Source organism: Dermacentor albipictus, unplaced genomic scaffold, assembly GCF_038994185.2.
Source record: "Dermacentor albipictus isolate Rhodes 1998 colony unplaced genomic scaffold, USDA_Dalb.pri_finalv2 scaffold_16, whole genome shotgun sequence".
NCBI lineage: Eukaryota > Metazoa > Arthropoda > Arachnida > Ixodida > Ixodidae > Dermacentor > Dermacentor albipictus.
In genome coordinates, this window is record NW_027225570.1 from 312058 (window position 1) to 326558 (window position 14501).

At 47.3% G+C, this 14501-nt stretch overlaps 2 protein-coding genes across 4 annotated transcripts in view; one reads left to right on the forward strand and one right to left on the reverse strand.

Annotated features, from left to right (window-relative positions):
* BTBD9 (BTB (POZ) domain containing 9) overlaps nucleotides 1–2838 on the reverse strand; it is a 205307-nt gene extending 202469 nt beyond the window's left edge. For both annotated transcript variants that reach the window (XM_065428937.1, XM_065428938.1), the window contains exon 1: nucleotides 2674–2838. The gene's annotated coding sequence lies outside the window, so the exon portion shown is untranslated. The remainder of the gene's footprint in view (nucleotides 1–2673) is intronic.
* A 249-nt stretch (nucleotides 2839–3087) lies between these two features.
* LOC135899636 (uncharacterized) overlaps nucleotides 3088–14501 on the forward strand; it is a 92683-nt gene continuing 81269 nt past the window's right edge. For both annotated transcript variants that reach the window (XM_065428940.1, XM_065428941.1), the window contains exon 1: nucleotides 3088–3537. In XM_065428940.1, the coding sequence (XP_065285012.1) occupies nucleotides 3218–3537 (320 nt within the window). In that variant the 5' untranslated portion in view covers nucleotides 3088–3217. The remainder of the gene's footprint in view (nucleotides 3538–14501) is intronic.

The following is a 14501-nucleotide window of genomic DNA, read 5'->3' on the forward strand; positions in this document are numbered from 1 at the left end:
AACTGGAGTGTGGCAAGGCCATGAAATTTTCAGAACAGATAACTGATGGTCTGTTAGAGTTAGAGGGAAAGGAAACACAGTCAGGGAAGGCAGAAAATTAGGTGGTGTGATGAAATTAACAAATCCACACGTGTAAGATGGGGTCAAATAGTGCAATATCGCTGGGATGGGCCTTTGTCCTGCGGTGGACATAAAAGTAGGCTGATCATGACAACCATGAGACCACTACACCAGGTTTCAGTGATGAAAGTAGTCTTTTGCCTAAAGTTGCACGTTTTGAGTTGGTCACATGAAAAGGTAACATAATTAATTATTGGTAGCACCTTTGCCGAATTGAGCCTCCACAGAATAATTACAGGGTCGGCAGCTATCCAAATAAGAAATAAAACTGAAGCAAAGTGTTTCTGTCAGTGCTCTTTAGGGACACTAAAGAGAAACATTGAATCACCTTAGGATGATAAGTATCCTTGACGAACTCCACTTAAAATTTGGAGCCAGAACACTAGGGCCAGTATGTCAGTGTGACATTATGTATGAAAAAGAATGTTTCTGCATTTATGTTTATTCCGGTCCAGTAAATGTTCCTGAAGCTTTCAACATTGTGTTTGGATCTTTTAGAATATAATGTAGTAGTCTATAATAAATGGGGTAAAAAATTTAACTAAGCTCGAGCAGATGCCATCAAAATCCATGACAAAAGAATTTTAAGGCAGCGTCACATCTGTTTTCCATTTTCTCATCCTTTCTGGCCTATCAAGCATCCTCTGGTGGTACAAGTGACTTTTTTCGTATTGTGGAAGGATAATTTCTAACACAGCTCGAAACATTTTTTTTCTATAGTGTACCTATAAAGTTCCGTTGCTTAAAGTCATCTCTGATAATCACATATGCTGGCAGCATGCGCTCCTGTCATGCAAGAGCCTCATTCTGTACTTCAGAAATTACTGAACAGGGCATGCAGGCGCTTAGCATTTATTGTGCTCATTAGGTGGGAAAAGTCTTGCTTACCAGGCAGAAAGCCCGAAGAAGCTTGCATGGTCCCATCAAGGCCTTGAGGACCCCTAAACCAATCCGAGCTCGAAAATTTGTTCTATAATGGCCGCTGTGTACCAGGCTACAAGCATACAGCTGCAAAACTTTTTTTAAAAAGATGCTGTAATAGCGAAGCTACAGGGTTTTTGATGCAAGACTACACGGGGTTCAAAGTTTCACACTCACTTTCACCACCCCTTCACCCACAGGCGCTCTCTAATGCTCACCACATACTCTCATCAAGCTTTCTGCACTACAGATAAAGCCATGGATCATACCAGAAGAAAGGCTCCTCTCCATTGTCTGCCCTTTAATTAGTCTCCACTGCCTGAACGAAAGCTTCATAAACGAATGAGTTGTAAACGATGGACATTGAATTTTGAACAATAATTTTGCAGTTATCGGACACTAATTAATATGAGCGCTTTATGCACTTGCTGCATTAGTAGTGCCCAACAAGTGCTACAGTTTTAGTGGTTTTTTTATTCGTTGTTTTGTTTCTACACAATATATGTGTGATGTGCTAGATTATCTAGATAGACACAAAGTTACTGAAGAAGGCTAAAAATGCGAATCGCATCATTAAACGTTTCGTTGCCATTCAGCGCCGCTGTCTGTCACGTCTTTACGTTCTGTCCATCGGGCTACTTTCCCTGCTTCAATATAGAATTATTAGCTGCACCTGCCCCGGGCTTTAGAGCAAAGGGAGTTCTAGAGGCGCATCAATACACGGCCTGATGACAGGGTCGGTCAAGCGCCTTCGAATGTGTTGAGTGCTGCAGGTGACGTGAGCTATTCAGCAGTAGTTCGAATTCCGAGACGCGCGCTCAGAACCTTTCGGTCGTTTTTTTTTTTTTTTTTTTATGCGAAGCATATTACGAGGGCTCAACCCAGCTCCTCAGGCGCGGCGGTGACCATGAAATCACGTGACACCGTGACGTCACGACAGAGGAGAAGTGGCTTTGGCTCAACTCTTGCAAGACGGGCTGGGTGGGAATCGAACCAGGGTCTCCGGAGTGTGGGACGGAGACGCTACCACTGAGCCACGAGTACAACGCTTCAAAGCGGTACAAAAGCGCCTCTAGTGAATGCGGTGTTGCCTTAGAAACGCGCTGTTTCTAAGGCGTGCGTCTCTTGCTCAGGCGCACATTTCGTTGCCGCGCCGAACGCTGCTTTGCTCGACGCTCACCGCGTCCAATGCGGGGCGCGTAGTCGCTGCCCTGTAGCCCATTGTCTTACACCCCTTGGCGGGTCGACGGGAACGCTGTCGCGTTCCACTCTTGAAGGCGAAGAAGTAATGCATGAGTTGTTTCTTCGTCTAGCCGAACCAAATATAGCCAAGCAACAGCAGTTCACCAGGCTAAACACTGGTTCAACAACTAAAATAAAGGCTAGTATGCTTCGCATCCTGGGCTTAACCTTACCTAAGCCACAGCCATTTTTTACCTAACAGTGTAGAAGTAAGTGCTGGTTAAAAATGAAAGCGCGTCAAGGCCGGCTGCCTTTCCCGGACGAAGCCCTGCCATAACCATACAGGCGGCCAGACTTGACAGGGCATCAAAACATGGCTAGCGCCGCACCGCCTCCGTGGAAGCTGTATATGGCGACGCCGTAGAACATACCGCACGGCAATGCACTTACCATATGAATGGCCAACTGTGCTGGGCCGAACAAAGTTCAATACAGGCACCAACACTCCTCGCACGGTACTTCGTATGCACACGACCAAACTACACAATCTGCAAAAGCCACCAGCAAAAAGCTGCGAAAACTGGCGAAAACAAACATGCGAGCTCCTCACTGGATTGGCTCCGCCGAGACAGCTACCGACTCGTACGGATTCCTAATCGAGCGCCCAGCGACCGCTTCCGGTAAACTCGAATCTTGAAGGCGATGACAAAACTTACTTTGACCATCTTTTGACATGCTTTTGGCGCTAGCACGTAGCCCATATGCGTAGCCTGGCAAAACCTTTGAGATTGAATTTTGTTACTGTGGCAATTCAATCAAATAAATTCAATCTGGGAAAGTTTTTCTGGTGTTTCAAATTAGCAGTAGACTGCAAATTTTCTTGGTTGCGAAATTTGTTAAATGTTGGCCTTTTTCGATCATTGGGCCCTTGTTGGCTTGCTCACGTGCCCCGTGCATTATCACAGATCCGAAGCCGCCGGTCGAAGAAAACAATATGGCGGAAAATGGCCCGTCAGCAGCAGCCGCGCTTTCTTCAATGTCCGAGATTGGGACGCGTAAGCTGGGACCGCGCGTTTCTCCGAGGCAGATGGAGATGTTGCTGGAATTCCTGAACGAACACCCGTACTTGGCGAGTGGCTCCAAGGAGAAGGCAAAAGAAGTGGAGCCGTGGGAGCGCGAACGGCTCTGGGAAGAAGCGGCAGCTAAGCTGAACGCCAAGGGTCCAGCCGTCAAAACACGTTACGCGTGGCGCAAGTTTTGGTCCGGCCGATCGGCGCAGATCAAGAGGACGGTAGCGCGGATCGCCAAAATGAGGTGAGGTGGTGCGCCGCAGGGACGTCGCGTCCTTTGAATAGTGGGGCGGATAATATGCACTTTTGAAATTGCCTCCACAGGGGCTTGCCTCTTAATTGTACAGACTGACAAACCCGGCCCGTTCGTCTCTCCTGAGCTTTTTGTGCTGCCTAGAGTGTGCGTACTGCTTCGTTTTGCTTTGCTGTGCCGTTGTCTCCGCGCTGGTGAGTCCCGTTATCGGTCTTCGCAGTAGTAGTGTTGCTTGTCGCTCGTTGGTCGCCACATTTGACGTCATGCAGTCGAGTGACGTTAGTTGTCGAACGACCAATAGGAACATCACGATGTGGGCATCCGAGCTGCCGGAAAGGCCGGAATCGCAATGCGCGGCACACACGTAGCGGGTTCTTCGCCTGATACTTGCGTGGCTGGCTCAGCCGTGAAAGGCAGTTTTGGCCGGCGGTCCACTGCGTGACATTGACAGACGTGCGCGGCTGGAAAAATGTCGCAGCAACATTGACTGTTGGGAACTTCAGCAGTTCGAGTCTTCTGGAGCTATTGCACATGATCTGTTGCATAGGCGCTGGCTAGGGGGGTGGGGTCCCTGGACCGAGCCCACTCCGGAGTTTTCCTCGGGGGGGGGGGGGTCTGAGCCGCCTCCCCCCCCCCCCCCAGACACGCACACCTTAAGTGTTATTACCAGAGCTTTGTCACCCACGTCATTTGAGGTCTCTCTTGACTTTCCGCGACCTCATCACTTGATATTTTACTGGGGCTAATAGGTTACTGCATCATTGTTAGCGCGGACTTGCACGGCTTTTAATTTATACTTTCGCTTTTATTAATTCTGCAAAACCTGACAATAGGAGGACACATGCAATAGAAGCACTAGCTGTGGCTGCTTCATACCTATTTTCTCACTTCGACATTGTGTTAAATTTCCACTGTGCACATACACAATGTATTTAAATATACACACAGGCAGGCACGTACCCAGGATTTTTTTTTCAGGAGGGGGTCTAACCCAAGATAATTTTTCTGTGCAAAGGGGGGAGGGGGTACCTTTACTAGTACAAATGTGAATAAGGCCTGCCATTCGCCATAAACACGTGTAAATGTGCCAAAGAGAAATGAAAAATGGTGTATCTCACATAGTATGCCTGTGAGATACACCTCTTCTTGATTTGGCAAATGAGGAAACACATTGAATGAACTCACGCAGGAAGAACCCTGCCAATAACAAGTAAACAAACGAAAGTGCAAAAGAAAGTTCATCATCATCAGCCTATTTTATGTCCACTGAAGGACGAAGGCCTCTCGCTATAGTAGATTTCTATAGTAGCATACAACGTAAAAAAACTGCAGTTAACAACCAAGGCTCACAGACCATGCGGGGTTGTGTTACTTCGCCAGCCAATCACAGAAGCAAACAAAGTTGTCGTCATGCGGCCTTTTCAAAATGGCGTCATACTTGATACCTCCGGAGTGTCTGCTGTTCTTGAAGAGTCTCTTTATCAACGGAGGCAATGAGGTGTGCAACAGACATGGACAAAGCATATGAAGCCTGAGCATTTCGCTCTTCAAAAATCTACCCGCAGTGGTTCCTTAGTGGGTATGGTGTTAGGCTCCTAAGCACGAGGTTGCGGGATTAAATCTCTGCCACGGTGGCCGCATTTTGATGGGGACAAAATGCGAAAACACCCGCCTACTTAGATTTAGGTACACGTTAAAGAACCCCAAGTTGTCAAAATGTCCAGAGTCCCCCACTACAGCAAGCCTCATTATCAGATTGTGGTTCTGGCACATAATAATCCATAATTAATTCAATCTTCAAAAGTCTGCAGTACAGTTCATTTCGCTGCTGAGCCCGTTTTACTCATGAAATTTCACTGCCAGCTGACGTGAAACTTGACAATAAATAGTTCCAGCGAAACAAGCATTTTATTTCACTTCAATAAAGAATTAGGCTTTTGCCATTCCACTATAATAGGCGAGGAAAAACGTATAAAATTACGCAATAATAATTTTGTTCTTGTGTTTAACACCTTATTTGGGTAACACGAAAAGTTTGAAGTACGAATTATGTGCAGCCTCGCGGAGGAACAATGGCTGGTGGTTATGAGGACATGTGGGGCTTCACTGCAGGCTTAAGCTGTATGCGACTATATAGGCGTTTTTTTTTTTTATTATTATCATCTCTGGAAGAATTATAGAAAAGTATAGATTTGCGGCTCAATCACAGTTCTTTTGGATCCCTAGATTACTGCTCTACCAAGTGAAGCACCAAAACCGACTCGTATCGTTATTTGGGAAATTGCGTGACAATGCGTGGCCGCCAGTCCCGTATGACCGCGTAGAGCACAGGACTTGTGGCAGCATTTTGTCTACTTCCTTTTTAAATAAAGAGATGTTGATGGATAAATATTTTCATAAACAATGGTTAAACTGTTAATTTTCGCTTTTCCTTCCTGTTTGGCTGTTGCCTTGCCTTGGTTTGGTTGTTGCCTTGGCTAACTCATTGCGACTCTTGTTTCCAGTTGCCGATTCTGCACAAAAGGTGCTGTACAATTAGGGAAAACCCAGACGAGGTAACGGGTGACAGTCGTGTTGCTTATGGGTTTAAGGGTTATTGCAGGGTTTGATGATGGAGGTCTTTTGCATTATTTGAATTTGCACTTTATTTAACCCAGATCCCGGGTATATGGTTTCCGACGATGTGCCACTCGAGGGAATAATGAAGCAAAAAGAAAAGTTAAACTCAGCTGGTGTTTTCTCCAGTTGCAACTCATTCCTCAAGCATACGGACCAGCTGACTGCAAACCGAATTCCTTTCCTGGTCCCTGGATCAGTCTAAACAAAGAAGGTTGAACTAACGAAGCTACAGCCATGCGCGTGACCGTAGAATAGATGGTGGCAACTGAACGCATCTTGAGTTAATCGCGTGGGCACCGAATCGATTAGAAAACTGGCCTTCACAACCCAGGAGATGCCAATAAAGATAATCATCCAAAAGGAGTGAAAAAGGCAGCAAAATGTTGACCACAGAATATCTCTCAAGTCTCAACACTAATTTGGCGGCGTTTTAGGAATGTGTGCGACTATTGGGGGCGTGGGGAGGGGGGGTGCTTAATTTCCGGGGGGGGTGGAGGGGACCTGGGTACATGCCTGCACAGGACAAAGCTTATATTATTGAAAGAGATGGAGGTAGCCAATTCAAAATTATTTAGAGAAGAATAGGTAGCCTATACCTAGAGAATGAATATGTTGCTGTATGGTCACCATGCTTCAAATTGCTTTGCTTGCTTTTTTGACCATGAAACAAATCCTATAAACTTCAGTGACCCCTTTGGCAGAGCCTCATCAACGGTGTGTGAAATGCACCTGAATGTTGTGTGTCCCAGTATCGCTTCTCTTTCCAGTAAGCAATGCTAACGACCCTGAGGAAAAAAAAACATAATAATTTACAACGTTCATTAGAGATGGAAACATCGTCACTCACATGCAAAGGTCGTAAATAAATACAGGGTGTCCCAATTAACAATCATGCAGCAAGATTTTTCTAAAAAGAGCAATGTGTTTCTTGAAGAAAACCTAGTGCATATTGATTTCAGTACAGTAGAGTAACTGCCAATAATTTTTTTCATTACTGAGATCTAACTAGGTAATTGTAATGAATTATCTAACTCGAGACATACTATCCTGATTATCAAACAAAGTGTAAATGATGCATTTGAAGGCACAGCCAAGGACCATCTAACTGCGGTATTTTCAGTGACATACTAATTGTGCACTAATATTTTTCTGACTGATAAATAAACCCCGCAAAATATAGAGAATACCACATGAGTGTGCTCCCACCCAGACCATAAGCAGTGCTATTGAACAGGCTCCCGCTGCGTTGTCCAGAACGAAATAAAGAAAAACGTGATCGAGCTAGTGCCTTATCTACCGCGCCTCGGCCAAAGTAACACGGCATTTGGTGTTAGTTGGAAACAAGGTGTGATAGCTGTTGTCTTAGCATAAATAAAGTGCATGGGTGTTTTTTTTTTGTTTTTTCCACGACACGTAGCACCACAAAAGCAAATTGACCACGTCAGTGCAAAGGTTTAAAGGTGCGTTTTGTTTCGTTCCAGTCACCATGTCTTTCTCAAATGAGCAGAAAGTAAACATGATCCTTGCCTTGAGATCTGCAAATGGCAACAAGAGGAAGGCTGCAAATGTATATATCAGTCCTTGACTTGAAATGCGTTGACTATCGTCAGAAATTATGAAAACCTAAGACAAACCGGCAGCTTCAAGAAACAGTGGCGGAGGATGCCATCTTTGAGTCCTAGCCTACACACGGATGTTCTAGCATTTATGGCCTCAATCCCTCATGCTAGCGTGCGGGACGTGGCTGCCCAGTTACCAATTTCCAAGTCATCAGTTTGGAGGATTCTAAATGATGGCCTTTCACCCGTACAACCTTAACCAGCACCAATGCTTGGAAGATAGGGACCTGTCAAATCGTCTAGATTTGTCTAATTGATTCCTCACAAAAAGCTGATGAGTCACCAGACTTTTTGAGCAACATCATGCGCACAGATGAAGCCAACTTTTGCAGAAATGCCCAGGTAAATTAAACATAATGCACACTGATTGAGTGACTCCAATCCACACTGGGTAAAGCGCACTCGGCACCAGTACCTGTAGTCGTTCAATGTGTGGTGCACAAATTACGCCGGTGCTATAATCGCTCCTATCTTCTTCTATTCCACATTGATTGGATAGGGTTATGTGGACAAAATACTTGAAAGAATGGTGGATGAGTTTCTCTGCAAAGTCCCGCTGTCACATCTTCCACTTCTGCGGTATCAGCCAGATGGGGCGCGAGCACACAGCAGCAGCCAAGCACAAAACTGTCTGAATGCAACTTTTCATGCACAATAGATAGGCACGGGCCTGTAAATTGACTGGCTAGGTCACCTGACCTCTCTCCACTTGATTTCTTTCTTTGGGGTTATGTGAAAAATTGTGCATACGTGATCGAGACAGATGTCAGATAAGTTCAAGGTAAGGATAACAGATGTCGGCGTCAGTCAAGAAAGCCACTGAAGATGTGATAAAGAAGACACAGTACTGCGTATCTGCAAAAGAATACCTATTCGAACATGTCCTCTAGGCAGCAGCTGCTGTTCAACGAAGCTTACGAATTCATAGATAAATAAGGGCACACTGAAATCTGACGTTTTTTGTTTCTGTGTTCTTTTTTTGTGCAGACATCATAATTACCAATTCGGCTCATTTAGAAGTGGTATATTTACTTTCTTCAGCGCACCACTTTTGCCTTTTCTCTACAAGTTGGTCGCTTCTCGGTCTGTTTATTTCTTTTATTTTTTTACACAAACCTGTATTTGCAGCACTTGTACACTTTCATGAAAAATAATACGGTCACTTTAATTTGGCTTTGGTCCGAAGCAAGTTTCTGGCGAAAAATATAGCTTCGCACACACTTTCGATTCAGTGCGAGCAAAACCGGTATTTTGAAGCATTCAGTCAGCTTATTTGAGGGTGCTGCTTTATCATGCGGGTGGGAGCGCACTCCCATGGTATTTTGTATATTTCGTGAGGTTTCTTTGCCATTCATAAAAAATTGTATGCAATTAGTACGTCGCTGAAAACACCGCAGTTAGATGCCATTTTGGGTGCCTACAAATGGCTCATTGACACTTTGAAAATTATGACAGTACTTCTCGAGCTAGATAATTAATTGCAATTACCGAATTAAATCTCAGTAACGAAAGAATTACTGGCAACTACTCCACTGTACTGGAAAGAATATGCACTAGGTTTCCTTCCAGTAATGCAACTGCTCTATCTTTTTTTTTTTTAAGTCTTGGTGCATGATAGTTGGGGAACACTGTATAATTCACTCAGTAATGGAAATGAGGCCAAGTTGGATTCACTCGAAACCAGAATGAACAGCAGCATTTATACTCGGACTCACAGAAAAAGAAAAAAAAAAGAGAGAGAGAGAGGCTGCAGTTTTGCCGGAAAGGCGAAGCAATATTAGTAATAGTCATGCATGCGACAATATTGGGGTTCGTAGCGGCCGCCGGTTCTAGGATGCACCGATCAGTTCCCGAGCTCGAGCCTCTGCTGCGCGCTTGATGCTGCCGATGCTGCTGACTCTGTGTGCACATTCGTTGTCTTCCTTACAATGGCCCCGCGGAAATAAACGAGCCATCCTGGCGACTTAGTTTTCTGGATGGACGGTAGAATGGTGATGCGGCTTGAGACGCTGAACGTGAACGACTTCGAGGTTACGACATCGCATGTCGGATGGCGGCGTTAGCAGCTCAACCAGGTAATTAACAGGTGATGTTCTCTCGAGAACGCGGTATGGCCCGTACTACTTCGGAATAAGTTTGAAGCGAGCCCAGGCGTGCGGTGTGGCACTAACAACCAGACGAGATCACCTGGAAGAAAAGTGGGAGTCGAGTTCTGGGCATCGTGAATGGCTTTTTGACGGTTCTGGTCGTCCGAGGTGAATTGGCGTGCCACCTGGCGACATTCCTCAGCGTGTCTGGCAGCTTCCGAGATTGGCAGGCATTCGGATGGGTCCGGCCGGTAAGGCAGAATGGTGTCGATTGTGTGTGAAGGATGACGGCCGCAAAGAACGTAAAAGGGTGAGAATCCGGTAGTGGCCCGAGTCGCAGTGTTGTAGGCGCAGGTGACAAAAGGAAGAACTAGGTCCCAGTTAGAGTGATCAGGTGAGACATACATGGTGAGCATGTCACCAAGAGTTCGATTAAAGCATTCCATGGTATCGTTAGTCTGTAGGTGATAAGCAGTGCATTTACGATGAACAATAGCGCATTCAGCTAGCAGTTGTTCGATGACTTCAGATAAGAAGGCGCGGCCTCTGTCGCTTAAAAGTTCACGTGGACCTCCATGACGAAGAAGAAAACGGTGAAGTATAAAATTGGCGACCTCCTGTACTGTAGCATTTGGTAGAGCAGCAGTCTCCGCATAATGGGTTAAGTGGTTTACCGCAACGATTATCCACCTGTTGCCGGTAGGAGTCAATGGAAGTGGCCCGTAGAGATCTATGCCGACGCGATCAAAGGGTCCGGATGGGCATTGTAAAGGCTGGAGTTCACCGGCGGACTTCTGCGGTGGCGCTTTGCGGCATTGGCACTCATGACAAGAGCGGACAAACTTTCGAACGAAATTGTACATTCCCAGCCAGTAATAGAGGGGTCAGTCTTTCGTAGGTCTTGAAGACTCCTGCGTGGCCACACTGAGGGTCGACGTGGAACGAGGAGCAGAGCTCTGATCGCAAGGTTCTTGGAATGACGAGTAACCAGGTGCGTCCCTCTGGGACATAGTTGCGTCGATATAGTAGCTGGTCTCGAATCGCAAAATGAGGAAATTGGCGGCGAAGGGTATGTGACGCCGAAACTTGCGACATATCCGAGAGAAGGTCAAGCAGAGATGCAGTCCAGGGATCATTACGCTGTGCAGCAGCGATAGTGTCAACTTCCAGAGAGGATAATGTGCCCTCACACGACGAGTCGTGACTGGCCTTCGGGGGAAGCGGCGAGCGGGATAGCGTGTCAGCGTTGGAGTCCTTTCGCCCGGAACGGTAAACCATGCGGATGTCATATTCTTGGGTTCACAATGCCCAGCAGGCAAGGCAGCCCAATGGATCTTTGAGCGTCGACAGCCAACATAGTGCGTGGTGGTCGGTCACTACATCAAACGATCGGCCGTATAAATATGGGCGAAACTTGCTAAGTGCCCACATTATGGCCAAACACTCCTTTTCTGTAACGCTGTAATTGGTCTCCGCCTTGTTTAACGTGCGACTCGCATGTGCGACGACATATTCTGTGTAACCAGGTTGACGCTGTGCCAACACAGCGCCAAGGCCCACACCGCTTGCATCGGTATAGATTTCAGTTGATGCTTGAGGGTCAAAATGGGTGGCGTCTTGAGAAGACGGCGCAAGGTTGTGAAGGCGTCGTCACACACTGGAGACCACGAAGAGAGATCTCTAGCGCCACCAAGGAACTGCATGAGAGGCGATATAATTGACGCGAACTTTCAAACTAATCGCCGGAAGTAAGAGTAGAGGCCGATAAAACTGCTTAGCTCTTTCATAATCGTAGGTTTTAGGAACACAGTAACCGCACATAGCTTCTCGGAATCCAGGTGAATGCCCTCCTTTGACATGACATGGCCGTAGAGGCCGATAAAACTGCTTAGCTCTTTCATAATGGTAGGTTTTGGGAACACAGTAACCGCACATAGCTTCTCGGAATCCAGGCGAATGCCCTCCTTTGACACGACATGGCCTAAAATTGTAAGCTGATGAACAGCAAATCGGCACTTCTTCAGGTTAAGTTGCAACCCGGCGTCGGTCAAGCAAGTGAGTACGTGCTGGAGGCAGAGCAGGTGCATTGCGAAATCAGGGGTGAACACCATAATGTCGTCAAGGTAGCAAAGACAGATTTTCTGTTTGAGGCCACGCAGAACATTATCCATCATTCTTTCGAACGTAGCAGGTGCGTTGCAAAGTCCGAAAGGCATGACGGTGAATTCATACAAGCCGTCAGGTGTAACAAAAGCAGTTTTTGGGTGATCGGCCTCTGCCATCGGAACCTGCCAGTAGCCTGACCGCAAATCCAGCGAAGAAAAGAACTCGGCTCCCTGCAAACAGTCCAGAGCATCATCGTTTCGTGGTAATGGGTAGGTGTCCTTCAGCATGATCTTGTTCAACCGTTGAAAATCAACACAGAAGCTGATGGAACCGTCTTTTTTTGTGACGAGGACCATGGGAGAGGCCCATGGGCTTTGGGAAGGTTGAATGATGCTTCAACGGAGCATGTCATCGACCTTGTCTGCAATGACGCGACATTCCATAGCGGACACGTGATATGGTCTTTGCCGCAGTGGTGAGTGAGAGCCGGTGTCGATGTAAAGCTCAACCGTCGATGCACGGCCAAGAGATGTTTGAGCAACGTCGAAAGAACGGCGGAAGTGCTGAAGGATTGCGAGAAGTTGAGATCGCTGCGAATGCGTCAGATCTTCGCCGATGAATGGTCTCAACCAGTCCATGTTGAGTCGGGTACGGAGAGGGCACTCAGTTCATGGACAGCAGTAGAAGGCACTTCGTCGAGGACGGAGACAATTCGTGTTGAATTGACCGACTCGACATAACCAAGGCATTCGCAGCGGAGCAGTGATAGCGGCGATGAAACATGATTGTAAATGGGCATCATGCTGACACCAGCGGCAAGGTCAAGAGCTGCAAAGGGCAAAGGAAGCGCTTTTCGGGTAACAAAAGTGATGAGAGGGCATGAAGAAGACTGTCCCGTCGGATAAGGTACTACAGAAGACTGGTAAGAATGCTGAAGAGCACGGGGGAATACAGGTGTCTTCTTTCACGGCAATTTTAGCGGCAGGATGAGCATCGACGGAGGCCGGGTCACCAAGGTGGAAAAGTTCAATCTCAGCCCGAGCACAATTGATGATGGCATTGTGATATGGGAGCACAATGAAAGAACTATGAATTCAATCGTGTAGAAAACGTCCTGTATGGTCATGCGGGCAGTACAAGCAGCGGTAGGGCGAATAGGTTGAGCACTCGCCGTTCGAAGCGACAATCCAGACAGAGACGTCATCACTTTACGAAGCAAGCGGCAAAACCTGGCTTCCATAACTGAAATAGCAGCACCGGTATTGACGAGGGCAACTGTAGCGACATCTTCGATAAACACATCAATGACATTGGCAGGTAAAGGAGGAGGACTTCAGCATGTCGCCACTTGCGCAGTTGTTGCCTCAGGAACTGCGTCGTCTAGTTTCTCTCTTTGTTAGATACGGGTCGTCGATGCATGGGGGAAAACGATCGGCGACGTGGGGAGGGTGATCGGAGGCGTTCGAACTGAGGACAGCGATCAGTCTGGGAGCGAGCTGGTGATGGGTCAAAGGGTCCGTAAGGCGCATTTGAATCAGGCGGCACATAGGGCACTCGACAATCGTCATCAAACGCCTGCGATCGGCGGCAGAACCTTGTGACATGACTGGGATACCTACATGCAAAGCATATAGGACGATTGTCCGGCGTGCGCCACGGATTAGCGACGGCAGTGGTGGCCCAGGGAACAGAAGGGGGAGGGCCGTGCGCAGGGTGCTGGAAGCGACACACGGGCACAGTGCGAGGGGCCATTGCAGCAACCGTAGCATAAGTGACGTGTAGTCACAACATCCTGCTGGTGAACAGCCGGCAGCGCTTCCGCGACCTCTTCATGGGTCCCGTTACGGCAATGAGACAGCAAAGTGCTGGCAGACTTCTGAGTGACGGACACCAGGGATAGCTGTCGTGCGACTTCTTCGCACACGAAATCCTCGATTTGGGTTATCAGAGAGGCTTGTTCTGGGCCGGTGGTCAGGCTGCAGAGTGACGCCGCATTTGGTGTGGGTTGTCGCCTTGTCGGAGCTCACTGCTCACGTAATTCATCATAGCTCTGGCACAAGCTGATGACGTCGCCAGCTGTGCGCAGGTCCGTAGCCAGAAGCATCTGGAACGCGTCATCATCGATTCCCTTCATGACGTGCTTGTTCTTTTCCGATTCCATCATGGCAGCATTCACGCGCCTGCACAAATCTAGAATGTCTTCTATATAGCTGGTGAATGTCTCACCTGTGTCCTGTGCGCCTGTACACAAACGCTGCTCGGCTCGGAGTTTCCTGACGGCGGGTCGGTCAAATACTTATGTAATCGACATCTTGAACGCTGACCACATTCGGATATCCCTCTCATGATTTCTGAACCAGAGACTGGCCACGCCCACGAGGTAGAATTATACTTAAGCCAGTTTGTCCTAGTCGTTCCATTTGTTGTGAACGCTCACCCATTCGTAGGACGACAGCCACTCTTCAACATTGTTGTCATCGGTTTCGCTGAAGATAGGAGGCTCCCGCTGGCGAATGGTGCCAGC